This window comes from Sorex araneus, chromosome 4 (genome assembly GCF_027595985.1).
Source record: "Sorex araneus isolate mSorAra2 chromosome 4, mSorAra2.pri, whole genome shotgun sequence".
Classification (NCBI taxonomy): Eukaryota; Metazoa; Chordata; class Mammalia; order Eulipotyphla; family Soricidae; genus Sorex; species Sorex araneus.
The window spans coordinates 170,959,775-170,980,651 of NC_073305.1; the positions used below are offsets into that span (position 1 = coordinate 170,959,775).

Sequence of the window (20,877 nt, forward strand, 5' to 3'; positions counted from 1 at the left end):
GCAACAAATCAAAAATAAAATAAAATAAAAAGATGTAATGACTGTTTTTCTAGGGCACATTTGAAGGACTATAAAGTTGAGATAGCGCACGTTGATTGAGGTGGTGAGTATAGTACCTGGATATCATGTCCTATGGAAGTCATGGAAGGAATTGGGAAAGTTTAACCAGTAGAAGATGAAGGGAAGACATAGAGGTTGCATTCAGATATGAAAGCTTTTTGAACGGAATAGCAAATGTATTACCAGGGATGAATGAAAGACTTGAAGAGGGTACAAGGAGGGTACAACTCAGCCCCGATAAGCTGGATATGATAATGATGGGATAGGAAGCAGAGGAAAGAAGTGACCATCACTTCACTTTTGCATTAGAGCTTGAGTTTGAGTTACTTGTTTGTGTTCTTTAATACCTAGTTCCTTTGTTGTTTCTTCTCTGAAGTCTTTTTTATCTTTGCAGAATTTTTCCTTTCTGGTTTCTTTTTGTTTCCAGGATCCTTCACAGTAACTGGGTGACAGTGGGGTGCAGAGTCTAAGTGGTTGAGCAGCAAGCTGTCCCTGGTTGTCATATAATAAGGCATCTCAGAATATAAAAACCCGTGGAAAAAAATATCCCCCAACCATTTAATTTATTCTAGCTTTGAGTAACTAAGGGAGATTTTATTCTAAATTACTTGAAAGCAAAATATTTATCAGTTTTACCTAGAAAAGTTCCCCTGCGGGCCCCCACCCCCATATAATTTGAATTTTAAATCATATCATTGCTCACACTTAAGCAGCATATCTCGGTTCATTGCAGAATGTTTTGAAATATTTCAAATAATCCCCAAACTACTATCTCTGGAGGATTTTAGTCAAGAACGAAAAAAAAAAAAGTCACCATTCTCACATGTAGAATATGTTTTAAAAGGAAATAAATGAAAATGATGATATCAACATTTTGGAAAGTTACTTTCGTTTTCTTCCCCCCAGTGGCAATAGATCTTGAGATAGAGTGGGTTGAATGTCACTGAATAATATCCCCCTTTGTTATTGTGTTCGATTTAGGCTCATTCGAAAGTCATTGAGAAGTGGATGGATGGTGTGAAGGACGTAATGAAGGAGCCGGCTGTCCATGGAGACGATGAAGGGCTGCAAAGACAGCTTGACCAGTGCTCTGTGAGTTTGCTGACCTAGAGAACTTGCTGTCATAAAGAACATTTTCTTCTATATTATTTGCTGCTGTTATTAAAATTGTTAGACTATGGCATGATAATAAACCTAGATAAAATATCTTTTTTATCGCAAGCCTTCTTTTGACTTCGTAGTTAATAAAAGAATGACTGATTGCAGTATTTATGTTTTAATTTTCCACCGTGGCTGTAGAATTTTGGATGGAGAGAACAAGAACAATTTTAGTTGATTAGGAGCTGCTATTTTCTACCACGATGACAATCTTCGTGTCATAATTACCAATTGTGTATTGCTCTTAATGTGCCACACAGTGAGGCTTTAAGAAAAACATGTTTAATAAATGAAATTTCCCAGTAATATGGAATGCAGTTTCTATTTGGTGAAATCATTAGGCTTCTTAAAATTAATTAAAGTGTTATTCCCTACTGAGAGTCAAGTATTTTAAATCTAATTTGGCAGATGGCTCTATGAAGCACCTAGGTGAAATGAATTTCTCAAGGCACCATATTTCTTAAGTAGTTAAAAGTCCTGACTTCTGTGCAGTCTGTGTTCAGTAAGATTCAGTGGAGATTCAAGCGAACTATAATCATGGTGTGTGTTTACGTAGGAATGAATTCACCATGGATTTGTTTTGTATGTCCAGGCTTTTGTCGATGAAATAGAAGCAGTTGAGTCATCTCTGAAAGACATGAAGGAGATTGAAGCAGGCCTTCGAAGCTGTCCTGTTGTTGGAATCAGAACATGGATGCAGGAAAAGCTAGCTGACTCCCAAGCCCAGCTGGAGAGATTTAGCAGGGAGGTGAGTTTTTTAGCTTCACTCTCTGTGGTCATCAAAAGGTAGAGAGTCATTTCCCTGGAACTATTAAATTGATTTTGTGGCCCATTTAGTTTGAAAGGCAGTTATCTGAAATAATAACAGTGTGGATTGCATGAAAAGCCAAACTTCAGTTCACTCCTCATTCATTTGATATTCCAGAATGTCAAATATTGTCACACTGATTTTTGAAAGAAGGGAAAGGTTTTATTGCAGTCCAGAGTGCAAGGTAGACACACATGCATGTACACAGAACAACGTATCATTAATTGTGAATATTTTTCATTTTCATTTAAGTAACCTTAACTAACAGTATATTAGGGCTGGAGCGATAGCACAAGGGCTGGAGTGATGGCACAGCGGGTAGGGCATTGGCCTTGCAAGCAGCCGACCCGGGTTTGATTCCTCTGCCTCTCTTGGAGAGCCTGGCAAGCTACTGAGAGTATCTCACCCACACGGCAGAGCCTGGCAAGCTCCCCGTGGTGTATTTGATATGCCAAAAACAGTAACAACAAGTCTCACAGTGGAGACGTTACTGGTGCCTGCTCGAGCAAATCGATGAGCAATGGGATGACAGTGATACAGTGAACCATAACTAACAGTAGAGTTAATAGTTTCAGGCACACCGCCAAACCCTGTATCACTGCCAGCATCCTTCCACCAATTTCCCAAGGTCCCCTAAATTTTGAATTATTAATTATTTAATGTTTGCGAATAAAAGTATGGGAAATTTTAATGTTCCTCAGCAAGGAGGCAACCATATGTTATGTATTCATCTAAAACAATTCTATGCTGTTTGTTTCTCTGAGTCATGAAAAGGTCAGTGTAATTGACAAGCTAACTACTGCCAAATAATAACTGTTCTAAGAAAAAACAGACATATAAAACTAATTAATGAACAGAAATATTCTTTTTCATACCCAAAATATCATGAAAGGAAGAACATTTTAAGACTCCCATTAGAAAGTATAGAATATATAGATAATTATAATTTTGGGCTTGAAAAAATTTTGTTATTTCTTTTATTTTTCTATGGACCCATGAAAATTTCAAAATTGATTAGTGTTTAGAAATTGGTGGTAGGTAACCAGAAGTTCTGTTTCTGGAAGTAGGGTCTAGGAATAATATAATTCTATTATTATTATTGTTATTGTTATTGTTATTATTATTATTATTATTTTGCTTTTTGGGTCACACTTGGCAATGCACAGGGGTTACTCCTGGCTCTGCACTGAGGAATTACTCCTGGCCATGCTCAGGGGACCATATGGGATGCTGGGAATCGAACCCGGGTCGGCTGCGTGCAAGGCAAACGCCCTACCCGCTGTGCTATGGCTCCAGCCCTATTATTATTATTATTATTTTTAATTTTTATTATATTTTTTTAGGGTATATACCTACTAGTTCTTTGGATTAACAGACCCACACCCAGTGGTGGGAGGTTTCAAGTCCAGGACCTCACACATACCTCTCTGTTCAGAATATCTCCATCCCTTCCCTCTCTCTGTCGTTCGAGCTATATCCCCAGCCCTCATGTATTTTTTTTAAAGCTCAGGTTAAAGTGTTCATCAGTCAGCGTTGGGAAACAGGACTGTGAACACTGCTGTCAGAAAGCCCCTAGAGTATTTTACACAGGGCAGTGACATCAAAACTCCCTTTGGTCCTCATCTGTTCTCATGACGTCATTTGGCACTAACTCTTCTTCCATACTCTCGCGAGACCCATCCCATTCCTGTAGGGTATGCTGTCAAGATCTCCTTTACAGCCGGGCCAGCCCAGCCAGTGAGAAGACTGAGTTTGTGTGGAAGTGGCTTAGTGAAATGACTGCCACCGTCTCTGTGAGTTGGTATCAGCTCCCACAACACTCAGTGGCAAGAAAAGAGCTTTGGAATTTTGATATACAACTAAGTCAGGGCTAGAACCTTAATGCTCATCTTGCACTGGGCTGACCTGGTTCCATCCCCGGCACCTCATATGGTTGCCCCAAGACCACCAGCAGTGATCCAAGTGTGCAGAGCCACGAGTTAGCTCTGAGCACAGCCCATTGTGGCCCCCAAACCTATATACCTATATATATATATATATATGTATATATACATATATACATATATATATATATAGAACAAGAGTTAGACAGATATTTATTTTCTCTTTTTTTGACATTTAATGACAATTCAGAAGCAGAAGTCTCAGGTTTTTTTGCCATTCTTCAAGCCCATGTATCTTGCTTGTTTCTCTCTGTTTTTTTGCTTGCCTGTTTCCAGTCTGAAGTCTGTGTTCTCTCTTGAACACACAATTTTTCTTTTTTTGCTTTCCCTCTCCTCACATCTGTCTATGTAAGTTTCAATAAAAACAAACAAACAAAAACCCCAGACGAACAGAAAGAGAAATCTCCTTGAAAGGATTGTTTTGTTCCCCAGCCACAAATACAATATCCCGCACATCTGTTCAGCCATCCTAAGTGGCAGTGAAAACAGATGATGGTGTGTGAGTGGCGATTCTCTAACGTGGTGTTCCGTGTTGAGGAGGTAGAACCGAGTGATTAATCCCTGATAATTGTGCCCTCACCCATCCCCCAGCGCTGATGAGAGATTGTTCATGTTTGGTTCACTTTGTCAGAGGCCATCATTTGACCTAAGATTGAGTTGAGGTGGAATTCTTTTCTATTTATCTTTCTTTGCTTTCTTGTAAGAAAATTAAATTACTGGAGTGGAGAGGGGTTGTTTCTGTATTTGAAACACACTAACCATACTATTGCCATTCTTGTTTTTTTAAATTGTATTTAAAGCTTTAGAGATGAATAAATGGCAAGAAAAGAATGCAGTCATTCCAAGGACCTCTTCTCATCTTGATTTAAAATATTTGGTGTCCAAATATTCAAATTTTCATCCAGCCACACCCGATTCCTTTTAATTTCCAAAAATGCGAATAAGGTTTTTGGCAGTAAAGCATTTAGTGGGTTTTATAGCTAGTTTATTAGTTTAAGGGAAAAATGTGGCTGGGGAATTCTTGAAGCTCAGTAACTGATGTCCATTTACATGTATGTATATTCATTAAGGATCATTGTAGAGACATGACAGAGGGCTTGCAAATTTTAAATACATATGTATCATAACTATTTTATGCCTATTTTCACCCTCATTTTATCATTGAAACAGATTCAAACAAATGCCACATTTTCTAATACAACATTTTTATGTCTGTTTGAAATATACAGCTACATTCCAAAATCAAAATTTTGAGGAGCGGTGTTTTATGGAAATGTTTTGTGTTAACCTCTTTCACACTGTCATTTAAAAATGAAGCTTAAATGAGGCATCTTCTCATAAAGGAAAATGGACATTTTGGTTGCTGTAGGGTTTTTTTTTATTCATGATAAACTTTGCTGTAGTATATTTCTTCAAAATACATGTTTCAGGGGGCAGGAGCAATAGCACAGCGGGTAGGGCATTTGCCTTGCACGCGGCCAACCTGAGTTCGATTCCCAGCATCCCATATGGTTCCCTGAGCACCGCCAGGGGTAATTCCTGAGTGCAGAGCCAGGAGTGACCCCTGTGCAATGCCGGGTGTGACCCAAAAAGCAAAACAAAACAAAACAAAAAGCAAAATACATGTTTCATTGTATATTTGAGATGCTCTGTTCAAAAGTTATACATTGTCAATAGATAATTCCAGATTAGGCTAATATTCAAAATTTTATATTGATACATACCAATATCATTCTTCATTATATTTCACAATATTATTGCAGATCTAAAAGGGATTTATATGAATACTTAGAAAATCACAGTCTTGCAATTAAATTTTATTTTAAATTTTTTAACATAGTACTGATATTAGATTTTATACTTTTAGTGTTGTTGTACCATGTCCACCACCAGTGTCAATACCCTTCTACTTTTATCCCAACATTCCCCAACCCCCCACTCTTAGCATCCTTAATTGTCTTTTTTGGGGGGGCGGGGGGGAGAGAGGGTACACTCAGCAATGCTCAGGGCTTACTCCTGACTCTGCATTCAGAAATTACTCCTGGCAGAAATCTGGGGAAGATAAGAGATGCCAGGGTTCGAACCCTGGTCATTCACATAAAAGGCAAGTGCCCTCCCTACTGTACCATCCCTCTGGCACCAGCATCCTTAGTCTTTAATAGTTTTTTATTGCAGTTTGGGTAACATAATCGCACTAGTCTTGATGTTTATGGTACTGATGTGCAAAGTCACTATACCCCCCGCCCCCACCACTACCAACGTGGTGCCCAAGAACATCATAATCTTTTTTTTTTTTTTTGCTTTTTGGGTCACACCTTACAATGCACAGGGGTTAATCCTGGCTCTGCACTCAGGAATTACTCCTGGCAGCGCTCAGGGGACCATATGGGATGCTGGGAATCGAACCCGGATCGGCCGCGTGCAAGGCAAACGCCCTACCCGCTGTGCTATCACTCCAGCCCCGAACATCATCATCTTCATGGAAATTTGTTGATGTCTTTAGATACTTGAAATGAGAACTTGATATTTCATGCATGAACGTGGATATCTGGGTGACCGGCTTTTCCTTTCTAGGTGGCTATTCAAAAGAGTAGATTGTCTGAAAGTCAGGAAAAAGCATCAAACTTGAAGAAAGACTTGGCAGAGATGCAGGAGTGGATGAACCAGGCTGAAGAGGAGTACCTGGAGAGGGATTTTGAATACAAGTCTCCAGAAGAACTAGAGAACGCCGTGGAGGAGATGAAGGTGAGATGAGCCGGCGATCTTGGCGTCACCCTCCCTCCCTTAGTAATCGGGAGGTCAGGACCTCGTCCGCCAATGAAAAGGCAGGATGGCACAAATAATGCTCTACAGCAGGCTGTCAGATGGAGGAAAGGGAGAGGGAGCTGCTGGCGGGAGTTGGTGGGAGAAAGTAGTTGTGACTCTTCTGTTTAACTTGCTCCATGAACTGAGTCCTTCGAGAACCTTCGGAAATCTTAAAGACTGCCTTAGAGAATCTCTTCCATTGAAACCCCGAGGAGCGACCATCATGTTCGGTCTCCAGTCTACTTTCGCCACTCAGTACCTCTATTGCAAACTACAACATCCAACAGGAGAGAGAACAGAAGGGAATGCCCTGCCGCAGAGGCAGGGTGGGGTGGTGGGGGTTGGGGTGGGGGTTGGTGGGAGGGATATTGGGAACATTGGTGGAGGAGAATGGGCACTGGTGGAGGGATGTAAACGAAATGCAAACATGAAAGTTAGTAAGTTTGTAACTGTACCTCAGTAATAAAAATTAAAAAATAAAATACAATAAAACCCCGAGGAGTCAGAGAACATGCTGCAAAAATTCAGCAGCTCCAGGCACAGTCACAGTGAGGCTGAACCATCACAACTCTGACTTTTCCAAAATTCATGAAGACTTTAAAAAAAAAATCAGGAGGAAGAGAGGCTTATTCAGTTGGCATTTATCCTTATTTTGTCAGATGTAAGTCTTCCAGTTAACATACAGCCACACCTGTGTACCAGAATTTTGTGTGAGCAGTAAGAAAACCCATAGGATTTGATAGTAATGGGAACCACAGGATGTATTTCCTGTAAACTCAGAATCCAGTGTCAATAGTCTTCAACACCCTCCTTTTATATAATGAAAGAACTGGGCAGCGTTCCCATCTTTCCAACACTGTTTCAAGTGTCCTTCAGTGTTCAGGCGGGAGGAGATAGTGCCTGAAGGGCTGTTTTGTTTTATAATATGAAGCAACACGTTGAATGCTTTTCTCAAAGTCAACTTTCCTAGAAGTACAACTAAAGCAAGTCGTTGCGTAGATACCAGAAATGGATTCTGTTTCATCAATGCATTGTTGTATACGAGTCAAAATAAATATGAAGAGGAACTTTTAAGCTAGTGCAGTATTTTATACTGAAAACTCACTGACGTTAAGCTTCTTGGGAAAGATTTAAAATTACTCACTTTGTAAGATATTTAAAAGGTAGCCTACTCTGTTTAGAACTGTCTTGTTACATTTATTCTCCATACTGTTGGCATTGTCGTTCCGGGATTTCGTAAAACCACTATATGGATGAGATTTTAGAAAAATGAGCTTCAAACCCTTGATTTAGTTACATTCTATTTATTTTTATTCTTCTAAAAAATCCTTAGAGTTAAAAAAAAACCTGTACTTAATTTTCCCCGAACTAAGGGAAGTCTAAATCAAGACAGCAATACATTAAACTAAAATGGAAAATAAAGTGCTGTTGTAGGTTGCTTTTCTTGAATGTTGAGACTATATCTTAAACATAGAGAGTCAGGAAAAGCCATTTCTAAATCAGATCTTAGATCATACCCTCTGATACCTTCATATTTAGAATACCTTTTATTTTTTAAAATTTATTTACTTTTTAAATTGGATCACCTTGAGATACAGTTACAGAGCTTTCATGATTGAGTTTCAGTCATAAAGTGATCGAACACCTCCGCCAGTGTACATGTCCCACCATCAGTGTCCCCAGTATCCTCCTACCACCCCCACCCCTCTGCCTCTATGGCAGGCACTTTGCTTTTTACTCTCTCTCTCTACTTTTGAGCATTATGGTTTGCAATACAGATATTGAGAGGCCATCATGTTTGGTCCTCTGTCTACTTTCAGCACACATCTCTCTCTCTAGTGATTATTTGGAATACCTTTAATTTTTATGGTATACTTGTGATCTAGGGGAAAATAAGCCAACAGATTAAAAAGCTACCTCTTCCATGATGCACTTTAGTCTTTGTGAATATTTATTTCAGTCTAACATGATCAGACCTCTAGTGGTAATTTAAAGTGTATTCAGTTAGATTTTTGTCATGACCCAGGCTTTGAAATATACTTAATTTTACTAAGACCAATCAATTTAGGATAGTTTAGACATTGTTATAAAATAAATGTGTGGGACTGCGTACATTAAGGTGTTTAGTGAATGATACTTTGTATTCAGCAGTGTTATTTCAAAAGCACTCTGCATAGTGGTTATGTAATGTTTCAAGCTAGACAGAATGGTGTAGGGGTTTTGATTTGTTTGCACATATATAAAAGAAATTGGTTGATAAGATAGAGGGGATGATCTTCAAATGTATCCTCTCTTGGAACAGAGGGCGAAAGAGGATGTATTGCAAAAGGAAGTGAGAGTGAAGATTCTCAAGGACAACATCAAGTTACTAGCTGCAAAAGCGCCCTCTGGTGGCCAGGAATTGACAACCGAACTGAATGTTGTGCTAGAGAATTACCAACTTCTTTGTTACCGAATCCGAGGAAAGTGCCACACTCTGGAGGTATGTGATTGTCTCAGTATTTCTGAAATCTAGACTCTCTGTACGCTGATGGTGCTCACAGCTTGTAAAAAAAGTTTATTTATTTCAAATACTGAGTGCCAAGGAAAAGTGATTCTTGTATGATCGATTTTAAAAAAGAAAAAAAGGAAAAAAAGACCAGTATCAGCCTCCACTTGAAGGTTCTGGGAAAGTCATTTCATAACCCCCAACTCTCCTTTTTTTTAAAATGTGAGAACGTGGTCTTTATATCACAGATTATTTGTAGCATGTTTCAGTCCTAAAATTAAAAAATCATCGTATGAGCATCATTTTCTTTTTCTTTTTTTTTTGTATCCTGGTTGAGATCACAGACTAATTGAAGTTTCCTTTTCATTTTAAATTTAAAGCCAAATTTAAAATTAGTGATTTGAAGGAAAGAGTAACCTGGATACATTTCTGTTTTTCTCTACCATGGAGCAATAGCACAGCGGGTAGGGAGTTTGCCTTGTACACAGCCAACCCGGGTTCGGTTCCTCTGCTAATCTCGGAGAGCCCGGCAAGCTGCCAAGAGTATCTCACCCACATGGCAGACCTTGGCAATTTAATATGCCAAAAACAGTAACAACAAGTCTCACGATGGAGACGTTACTGGTGCCCACTTAAACAAATCAGTGAGCAACAGGATGACAGTGACGGTGACAACGATTATCTCCACCCCAGTTGGCTAAAGTACAGATGACATGATGATTTAAAACTTAACATTAACGTTTTGCTTTTATGTTCTATATAAATGTACTTTTTATCTTGTGAGCATGGGGCCACACCCAGAAGTTTTCAGGCCTTACTCCTAAGTTTGTGCTCAGGGATCGCTCTTTTTTTTTTTTAAGTTGAAACACCGTGAGATACAGTTACAAACTTTCATGATTAACTTTCAGTCATACAATGACCCAGTACTCATCCTTCCACCAGTGCACATTTTCCACCACCAGTGTCTTCAGTATCTCTCCTGCCACCCCACCCCATCCCACCCCTTACCTCTGTGGCAGGCACCTTCCCTCATACTCTCCCTGCTTTTGCGCATTATGGTTTGCAATACAGATACTATGAGGTCATCATGTTTGGTCCTTAGTCTACTTTCAGCACACATCTCCCATCCAGAGAGATCCCTCCAACCATCATTTACTCAGTGGTCTCTTCTCCATCCCAACTGACAGGGATCACTCTTTTTTTTAAAAAAATTTTTTATTGAATCATCATGTGAAAAGTTACAAAGCTTTCAGCTTTAAGTCTCAGTCATACAATGATCAAACACCTATCCCTTCACCAGTGCACATGTTCCACCACCAAGAACCCCAGTATACCCCCCATCCCACACCCACACCCTGCCTGTGTGGCTGATAATTTTCACTTTACTTTGATTACATTCAGTATTTCAACAAGAATCTCACTATTATTATTTGGAATTCCCCCCCCCAACAATCAGACCTGCTGAAAAGGCAGCATTTGATAATTTGTTTTCCATTGCTGAGAATGAAGAGCATATGAGGTCGCGCGGTTTTGGATTTCTGGTATTTTAGTAACTAAGTCCAGAGAAATTTCTGCCAGAAATCGCATCATTGCTAGCTCATGCCTCTCTTTAGTGGGCCTTATAAGAAGGCAGTCGCCACACCACCACCGGGGAAAAGAAAAGCCGAGAGAGAAAAACCTTTCCCCTCCCGGGGTGGCATGTTGCTTAGTTCACAGTCTAGAGACATTTCTGCAAAGGGGTTGCCTTCAGCTCAGAGCCCATCCAGCTGGTCTGGGCACAGGGCTGCTTAATTCCCAGCTTCTCTGCAACATAGCAGCTACCTTTTCCTAGAGGGGGAGCGAAGTGTCCTGTCCTCTGGAAGGTTAGGTCTAGGTTCCCTCCATAGTGGTCTTGTGATTTAGGCAAGTCACAAAGCTGGTCCGTATTCTGGAGGAAGAGAAATCAATCTCTCCATTGAATGGTAGTTGCAGCAGCTTGTGACCACCGTCATTCTCTCTGCTCCTGAACAATTAAATTCTTCCCTCCCCACTCCCCCCTGCAAGACAGCATCTGCTCTCCCAGGGACTTCGGGGTTCCAGCCCGAATGGTATCAAGCTTGGAACCCAGAATTCCAAGGTGCATTCAGGTCCAAATGTAAATTTGGCTCCCTGGAGTGATTTCTTCACGTGCAGATATTTGATCATGGTACCTCTCAATCTGGATATTACTGATCTATCTAGATCCCATAAACCTAATTTATAATGGTGAGGCAGATACACAGAAAACCTCAGAGGATATTGGCATTCAGAGAAGCTGGCACAGGAAGTCAGTGACATTGCTGTTATACCACCTCTGAAATCTGATAGTCATCCTGAAATCCGGGGGCCGGAATGTTGCCTGTTCTGAGATCATTTCTCCTTCTTGGATGCCCAGTAGATTTCATCCTTTGGATTCTGCCTGTAGGAATGGGTGGTGGGGTGCAGATGGGGGCGTTCTGAGACCTCTTTTCCCTTTATTTTTTTTTTGTTTTAGCCAGGACTTACCAAATTATAGCTTCAAGTTCAAATTTGGTTTTTGCCCTACTTTTGTTTGGCCTTTGAACTAAAAATGGCTACTATATCTTAAAGATGGTTAAAAAAACAGAAAAACATACATTAACTAGAGAAGTATCTGTGACAAAGGCCACATATTGCCTTTTGCACCAAAAATATTTACTTGTACTGAAAAAATTTACTGCTATCTGGCCAGAAAATATACCTCACACAGAGCGCTGTGCAGACTCTTATCTCCTTAGTTAGTCATCAGATCAGAGAGATGCAATTTGACGGGCTCTTCCTTTTTGTAATTATTGACTTTTTGGGGTTGGGGTCCACACTCGGCAGTGCTCAGGGCTTACTCCTGGCTCTTCAGCTCAGGGATCTCTTTTGGCAGTGCTGGGAGACCATGTGGCTTGCCAGGGATCAAACCCGGCCCGGCCTGTGCAAGGCCAGCACCCCATCCGCTGTACTCTGGCTCTGGCCCGAGAGTGCCTTTATTTGGGGGGAAGGCCAGGAGCTGTTCCTGGAAGCAGATTATAACTGTATGTCACCTCCCCCAAATTCCGTAAGAGTGAGGATAAGCAACAGCAGCTGAACAGTAAGAATAGTCTCACTTTGTCTGGTGCAAAATGTGGTCCTCTCGCGGGCAGTCATGTTCACACGAGATGGACAGGGACAGCAGTGAAGGGGACGGTGGTTGTAGTAGTGACCCTAGCACTGAGTTAGGTGAATCCCAATTCCAATTTCCTATATAATTGCTAGAAGGACTATGCATTATAAAGAGTTATGAGTCTTTTTTACCTTCGGTTGAAATTTATCAGCTACACAGGTGGGGTGGGGGGGCTGAGGGGTGGGGGGGTGGGGGGGAGGTTTACCGTGGTTCTTGGTGGTGGAACATATGCACTGGTGAAGGGATGGGTGTTCGAGCATTATGTAACTGAGACTTAAGCCCGAAAGCTTTGTAAATTTCCATATGGCGATTCAATAAAAAATAAATTAGAAAAAAAATAAAAAAATGAATGATTCAGGTTCTTTACTAATTATATAGTGTCACTTCTGACACTTCAGCATGTCCTGGAAAATGACTTTATTGTGAGAAAAAAGAGACAGCTCCTTTCCCATTGGTTCCCAGCCTACACTGGTGGGATCTAAGAGGAATTGTTCAAGAATCCCATTTTGTTTCCCTTCTTGGAGATTTTGACTCGATTAGTTTGGATACTCCCACTGAACCACTGAACGGCCCACCGTTGACTCAGATCTAAATAAAAACAGTCCCGGTTGGTGTGAACGTCAGGCGGGAGAGATGTAAAGCGTGAGATGACTTGTCTCGTTGGGCTTTCCTTCTTGTCTCTGCCAGGAGGTGTGGTCTTGCTGGATTGAACTGTTGCACTACTTGGATCTGGAGAACGCCTGGCTGAACACCTTGGAAGAGCGCACGAAGGGCACAGACGCCCTCCCTGAGAAGACAGAGGCCGTCAGCAAAGCTCTGGAGGTGGGAGCCTGTGTGATCGGGGACATGTGTGTGTTTGTATGTTTATTTCATGGAGGCCACAGAAGCATGAAAATGTCACCTGCCATGCCTCACACCCACCGGCACATTTGTTTCTTCAGCAGTTTTCAGTGGAACTTGGGTTTCGCTCCAGTTCTTGAAGGACTTATACAATTATGTGCCTTTAGATGATGGGTGACCCACTACGGCAGCTTTATGAGGCATGAGCTATTGATAATTCCTCTCTTTTCTTAATTTTTAATTTTTTTTGCTTTTTGGGTCACGCCCAGCAATGCTCAGGGCTCAGTCCTGGCTCTGCACTTAGGAATTACTCTTGGCAGTACTTTCGGGACCATATGGGATGCTGGGGATCGAACCCGGGTTGGCCGAGTGCAAGGCAAACGCCCTACCTGCTGTGCTATCGCTCCAGCCCCTTTTAGACATCACAAAGCACTCTCTTGGTTTTCTAGCCCTTTTCTAACCAGTCCCTGGATGAAACCCTGCCCTATGTTATTAGGACGATTGCTCTCTTGTTTCTTCTTAGTTAGGTCTGCTCATTAGCCCCAGTGGTGGCTGTGTTGATAAGGACCCCTGCTCTGTCATTTTCCACTGGGAACAGTGGGGGCACAGGTTGTTGGGCAGCTTTAGGGGTCTGGGGATTTGTCTTATGATCTTGTTGTCAGGCTCCTTCTTTTTTTTTTTTTGCTTTTTGGGTCACTCCCGGCGATGCACAGGGGTTACTCTTGGCTCTGCACTCAGGAATTACCCCTGGCGGTGCTCAGGGGACCATATGGGATGCTGGGAATCGAACCCGGGTCGGCCGCGTGCAAGGCAAACGCCCTACCCGCTGTGCTATTGCTCCAGCCCCTGTCAGGCTCCTTTAAAGCTCCCTGAGGCTGAGTCTATACCTGACTTCTTCATGTGCTTTGGTTCCCAATACAGAGTGTGTGGCGGATTCTAACAGTGGGTTTAGTGGATGAAAAAGAGAGAGAGTAGAGTTCCTTTGAAGACGAAGAAGGGAGACATGCTTTTAAACCCATAGGATGACGGTGTGGTGACTGGGAGGTCAGGGTTTCTTTTGTTTGTTTTTGGATGCTCAGGGCTTACTTCTGAGCTCAAGGATCACTCCTGGAGGTACTGGGGGAAGTGTATGGGGTGTTGAGAATTGGACTATGGCCCGATATGTGCAAGGAAAGTGCCTTTTCCCCCACTGTACTATCTCTCTGGCCCTCAAGTCGGGCTTCTTAAACCTTTCCCCTCAGATTCCCTTTCTTCTGAGAAATGCAACTTGAGCTAGTGTTGCTGCAGATGCCTTAGATTCATTACACTGCTGATTTTGAATTAGTTTTCAGGTGTTGCATGTTCATAAATTTTTGATTGTTGCTACTTTTGTGTGTGTGTGTGTGTGTGTGTGTGTGTGAGCTGTGCGTTCAATTATATCCCCTTGTCTAGGGTTGCAACCCACAGTTTAAGAAGCTGGGCAAGAGATGACTTGGAGGAAGGTCAGGAAGACTTTAAATGTGGTCCCTAGACCCCAGATGCTTGCATGGAAGAATGACGCTATTTCTCAAGCAAAATAGAGTGAGAGATAGAGATAATTTAAAAAATGTGAAAGACTATCTTAAAATATGTCTGACTTCCTAATAAGAGAGCATATGCAGCCTGTACATGGAAAATGAAGAAAAGTTTAAGGCAAACTCTAAAATAAATATATCAGTGTTATCCCTATTTACTAATATATAAGTGTTTCTATTTCCTACTTACTTTTTACATACTTTATCACCGTATCACTGTCATCCTGTTTTTCTATTGGGTTACTCTCGCGGCCACCAGTAATGTCTCCATTTGTCCCTGTCGCATGCTGCTGTAGCCCGATGACATATTGGGGGCTCCTTCAGGGTCAGGGGAATGAGGACCGTCATTGTTATTATTTTTGGCATATCAAGTATACCACGGGTAGCTTGCAGGTCTCTGCCGTGCGGGCAGGATACTCTCGGTAGCTTGCCGGGCTCTCTGAGAGGGATGGAGGTTTTTGGGCCGGCTTCTAATTGCCATTACAGGTGTTTCCAGTCAGGCATCTCTCTCTCTCTCTCTCTCTCTCTCTCTCTCTCTCTCTTTCTCTTTCTCTCTCTCTCTCTCTGTCTCTCTCTCTCTCTTGATAGATATAGATATTTCCCTCTATGATTTGTTGCCTATATCTGAACCCCATCAGATGTGGTGTGGTAATTATGGAAGATGAGTAGGGAGTGTCTTATGATGTGCCCAGGAATATGTTCACTCATGCATGAGGCTTGGCCCGAGCGTGTGGAAAGCTGCCTGGAGCGTGGTGGTGGTTGGGTTGGGTTGTGGAGGTCAGCTGGTGGGGCTGGGTCCCTTGGGGCAGGGAGGACTCTCACTCGCCCCTCTCTGGGGAGCCCCCAGTGAAAACAGTATTGCACGGAATCTGGTGTCATGGTTATGGGGGCCTCCCTTTATGCTCCCTTCTGGGAGAAGCAGCCTTGAGTTCTGGAGGGTGGCCCATGAGATTATCTGGCGCCAGCAGGAGGTGGCTTATGGGCGTGACCCCTGGGCCACCGAAGACTGAGGGAAGCAGGCAGAGGATCTCTGCTCCTGGGTCCTGTTGAGCCCAGAATCTAAGGTCATAAAGTTCTGCATTACCCGGGTTCCGTGGGACTTTGCTCATGTGTGAGGCTCCGCCTGAGTGTGTGGGAAGCCTCGAGCATGGCGGCAGTTGGGTTGTGGAGGTCGGCTGGTGGGGCTGGGTCCTTTGGGGCGGGGAGAGCTCTCACCCGCTCTGGGGTGCCCCAGGTGAAAACAGGCTGCTGAGGAGTCCGGTGGCATCGTTATGGGGTTTTACATACACATGATATGTATTTCTTTTTAAACGAATTTCTTTTTAAATGGAGGGTGGCATGCTATCACAACTAGATCAGAGACTTTGAATTCAGAGATTTCAGAGCTAAGTTGCAAACTTGGCTTTGCTGTTGACAGTATGTATATTGCCGAATTACTTAACATTTCTGGTCTTCAGTTTCCAATTGTTAAATGGTCATAATATTAAATGGTAATAATATTTAACCTATATGGTTAGTTTGATATTTTGTTTATTTAAAGTACATAAACAAGATAATACCTAGTGGTTTGTATATGCTGTAGAAAATGAGTACCTATTATTAATGATAGTTTGAGATAATTTTGCTTGTATAGTATTCTTTTCTACTTTTGAACTTCGTATAATTTTAGGAACATTTGTCCTTGTAACTAATAAATATTAAAATTACTTCTATGGAATTACATTATCATTTCATTATTCATGCCTAGTTTTCAATTTTATGTATTTATTATACCATGGTGGATTTTATTAGAAGTCATTATTTGCTTAATTTCTGGTCTTATTCTTTAAATAGATTTCTAGGAAAAAAATTATTATTAAAAATGATACTTTTTGATCTTTTTCCTCAGTAAATTCATTCCATTCTTTTCTACTACCATTCAGTCTCTAGAGTCTGTTTTGCGACACCCAGCAGATAATCGAACCCAGATTCGAGAACTTGGCCAAACTCTGATTGATGGAGGGATCCTGGATGATATAATCAGTGAGAAACTGGAGATGTTCAATAGTCGATATGAAGAACTGAGTCGCCTGGTAAGAGTTGGGACATGCCGGTGGGTGGATGTTATTGGACCTCAGGAACTTTTCACTACACAGAAAGGTGGTGTTGCCATCAGTGTGAGTGAGGAGGGTATTGAAGTAGTCAGTAGGAACGAATAAGCCTAGCAGTGATAAGACATGCCAACTTGATTATTATTTTTAATCTATTTTTGGTATTATTTATACATGTGATTAAAGTAATATTGCTCTGGTATTAAGGTCATCAGAATGTGAATCCAATAATAATCTGCTATTATAAGATACCATGATCTCTAGATACACATCCAGAAAGTAACTCACTTATTTCTTGCATGTTCATTCAGTTATCAGGAGACTCCGTTTTTTTTTTTTTTAAATTTATTTATTTTTAATTAGAGAATCACCGTGAGGGTACAGTTACAGATTTATACACTTTTGTGCTTATACTTCCCTCACACAAAGTTCGGGAACCCATCCCTCCACCAGTGCCCATTCTCCACCACCCGTAAACCCAGCGTACCTCCCACCCTCCCCAATCCCATCTCCCCCCCACCCCACCCTGCCACTGTGGCAGGGCATTCCCTTCTGTTCTCTCTCTCTAATTAGCTGTTGTGGTTTGCAATAAAGGTGTTGAGTGGCCGCTGTGCTCAGAGGAGACTCCGTTTTTATGAGGATTGGAAAGATGTATAGACTTCCAAATACTTATTAGCTAGTTACTGTGGATCCTGAATAGCATCAAACTCTAGAGAAGCAGATCATGCTTCAACACATCTGGTGAACTTGTTTAGAAAAACATCAGATGATTTTTTAAAAACAAAATGTCAGATGTTTGGACCAAGGGTCCCCAAACCTCTGCTTTGAAAAGACATGTGTGTTCTTATGTTTATTGCAGCACTAGTCACAATAGCCAAGATGTGGAAATAAGCCAAGTGCTCAAGAATAGATAACTGGATAAAGAAATTGTGGGCTGTGTATGTGTGTGTGTGTGTGTGTGTGTGTGTGTGTGTGTCTGTCTGTCTGTCTGTCTGTCTGTCTACTGATAGATTTTCTAGTTATGAATTATATAAATTCTTATTGGTAGTTTTATGACTGATTCCTAAAAAACACCTGAAATTTATAGTAACTGGCATGTTTTTATTCTGTTTAATGTGTATGAAGGAAATCTTAAAATATTTTATGTTTTGTCATTGAATATATAGAGAAATAAAAATGAGTTATTCATTGCAATATACATAAGATACTGGAAAGATTGCACTACTGTTGCCAGCTATTATCATTTATAATACAGGCCAAAATCCTGAACACTTAGTGCATTTATAATTTATTTCTTTCCCTGGTGGAAAGAACATGAAGGTTTTCTGATACCCAGGTAGTTATATCCGTGCTGAGTGACTAATGACCAACTTCCCCCCTCTGTAGGCAGAGAGCAAGCAGATTTCTTTGGAAAAGCAACTACAGGTTCTACGGGAAACTGACCACATGCTTCAGGTCTTACAGGAGAGTTTAGGGGAACTAGACAAGCAACTCACGACTTACTTGACAGATCGAATAGATGCCTTCCAGGTCCCACAGGAAGCACAGGTACGCCATGGTTTTGGGGCTGTTTAATTGTAAAATGGACATAAGGATTTATGCTCTTCCTGCCACCCTCACGGAGAGTAACAGTTGATTGACCTTGTTATGGGTAGCTTGTTTGTGTTAGAGTTCACTGTATCACTGTATCACTGTATCACTGTATCACTGTCATCCTGTTGAACATTGATTTGCTTGAGCGGGACCAGTAACGTCTCCATTCGTCCTAGCCCTGAGATTTTAGCAGCCTCTTTTTACTCGTCCTTACCAATGGTGCCGCATTAGAGGCTCTTCAGGCTCAGGGGAATGAGACCCATCATTGTTACTGGTTTTGGCATATGAATATGCCACGGGGAGCTTGCCAGGCTCTCCTCCGTGCGGGCAGTCAACTCTTGGTAGCTTGCCAGGTTCTCCAAGAGAGAGAGAGCTAGGCTACCAGATGTTGAGCTTTAGAGTTCACTTTGTAAAATAGATAACCCTTATAGTTTTTTGTTATTTGGTTCAACACAAAATGAACGTTATTGTGTGTGTGTGTGTGTGTGTGTGTGTGTGTGCACACGCTTGTGTTTTTGAACCACACTTGGAAATTGTTTGAGAACTGCATCTGACTTGGAGCTTCAAAGATCATGAGGTACTTAGGGGACCATACAATTCTGGAAGTAAACCTGGGGCTCCCCCATATGTACATGTACATGTAGATCCATTTATATGTACATGCTGATTTTCAATGATGCGTGTACTTGAGATATAACATTATCACATACTGCTACTTCATTAAAAAATATAAAATGAAACCAATCCTAAATTCAAAAAATACATTCTTTTCTTTTTCCTAATCTCTCTGTAGAAAATCCAAGCCGAGATCGCAGCCCATGAGCTAACTCTGGAGGAGTTGAGAAGAAACACCCGCTCTCCGCCTCCAGCCTCCCCCGACGGCCGGAGCGCACGAGGAGGAGGACAGGTAGACGTGCTGCAGGTGAGCAGCGGGGACCAGAAGCTTTTGCTTATCAGGGGCTTGGGCATAAAATGGACATGAGAAAGAGCTGACGACTTGGGTACCTTAGGTCTTTTGCTGATGTAGACAGTGAGTGGGAGTGATGGATTGAAATGCCATTGTGTCTCATGGCAGAAGAAATGTATAGATGGGTGGATGGAAAGATTGAATCTACACCCGGTGGTGCTTAGGTCTTATTCTTGGCTCTGTGCTTAAGGATCACTCATAGCAGTGCTCAGGGGATCATATGTAGTGCTATAGATTGAACCCCATCAGATGCATATAAAGCAAGTGCCATAACCCCTGTGGTGTCTCTCTGTCACCTTGAACATGATATCATAGTTGGGAGAGACAGATAGACAGAGACACAGAGAGACAGAGACAGAGAGACAGAGAGAGACAGAGAGACAGAGAGATAGAGTGAGAGAGAGTATATATATGTATGTGAGAGAGAAAGAGAGAAAGACAAAGAAAGCAAGAGAGACTTGGAGATTATCTTCATAAAGATTTTTCCACTCCACACTTGTGGAGTGCTTATCAGAACTGGCGTGACTAACACACTGGGCAGCTGAGCCCATGTGGGCAGCACCGCTTGGTACCACAAGTGAAGTTGACCTTCACTCTGAGCTGGTCAGATGGGCATTTGGAAAGTTCTACACTCCTGACCTGTGTTTCCAAACAGGTGAGAAGAAAATTAAGAAAATGTTTAGTTTTTTTTTTTTTTCCAGTGAAGTCAGACTAGCCTTTCTTTTAATCTTGAACACTCAGATACTGATAGTCAGGAAATTTGTCACATGCCTATGCCTTCCAGTTTTGTGACCAGGTAGAGGAGTGAGTTATTATGCCATTGTGAACTAGTTACTGTTTTCATTTCTGCAAACAGAGGAAGCTTCGGGAGGTGTCCACCAAGTTCCAGCTCTTCCAGAAGCCTGCTAACTTTGAACAGCGCATGCTGGACTGCAAGCGTGTGTTGGATGGTGTGAAAGCAGAACTTCCTGTGATGGATGTGAAGGACGTGGACCCTGATGTCATACAGACCCACCTGGACAAGTGTATGGTGAGTCTGTTGGGTGTTTCATTCTCCAGTGGATCTTCCAGAAGCAAATATAGCTCTGTATAGCATTTTATTTATGGCTTAGTCTGTGGTTATTAGTCCAAAGAGTGTTAAGAATAGGGATGCTTGTTGAAAAAATCCAATTAATAAGTGGGAAGTTGTCCATTACTTTAACGAAGTTCAAAGACATTGGAGACATAGGAGATAATAGGGAGTAAACTCAGTCATTACCATGTAATGAGGAAAGGGAACTGGCATAGGCATGTAGATATAGCATGATAGAAATAAGCAGTTTGATTAAGATAAGACCTTAAATTTAGAAGACTTTCTCAGAATGTAACTAACAAGTCAAGTTTTC

The 20,877-nt window shown here is 41.6% G+C and overlaps 1 protein-coding gene across 4 annotated transcripts in view; it reads left to right on the forward strand.

The window, feature by feature from the left end:
- UTRN (utrophin) overlaps nt 1-20,877 on the forward strand; it is a 585,431-nt gene that overhangs the window by 205,154 nt on the left and 359,400 nt on the right. For all 4 annotated transcript variants that reach the window (XM_055134486.1, XM_055134485.1, XM_055134487.1 and 1 more), the window contains 9 exons: nt 1,042-1,152; nt 1,811-1,966; nt 6,544-6,714; nt 9,077-9,256; nt 13,137-13,271; nt 16,765-16,914; nt 18,319-18,480; nt 19,319-19,447; nt 20,349-20,522. In XM_055134486.1, the coding sequence (XP_054990461.1) occupies nt 1,042-1,152; nt 1,811-1,966; nt 6,544-6,714; nt 9,077-9,256; nt 13,137-13,271; nt 16,765-16,914; nt 18,319-18,480; nt 19,319-19,447; nt 20,349-20,522 (1,368 nt within the window). The remainder of the gene's footprint in view (nt 1-1,041; nt 1,153-1,810; nt 1,967-6,543; nt 6,715-9,076; nt 9,257-13,136; nt 13,272-16,764; nt 16,915-18,318; nt 18,481-19,318; nt 19,448-20,348; nt 20,523-20,877) is intronic.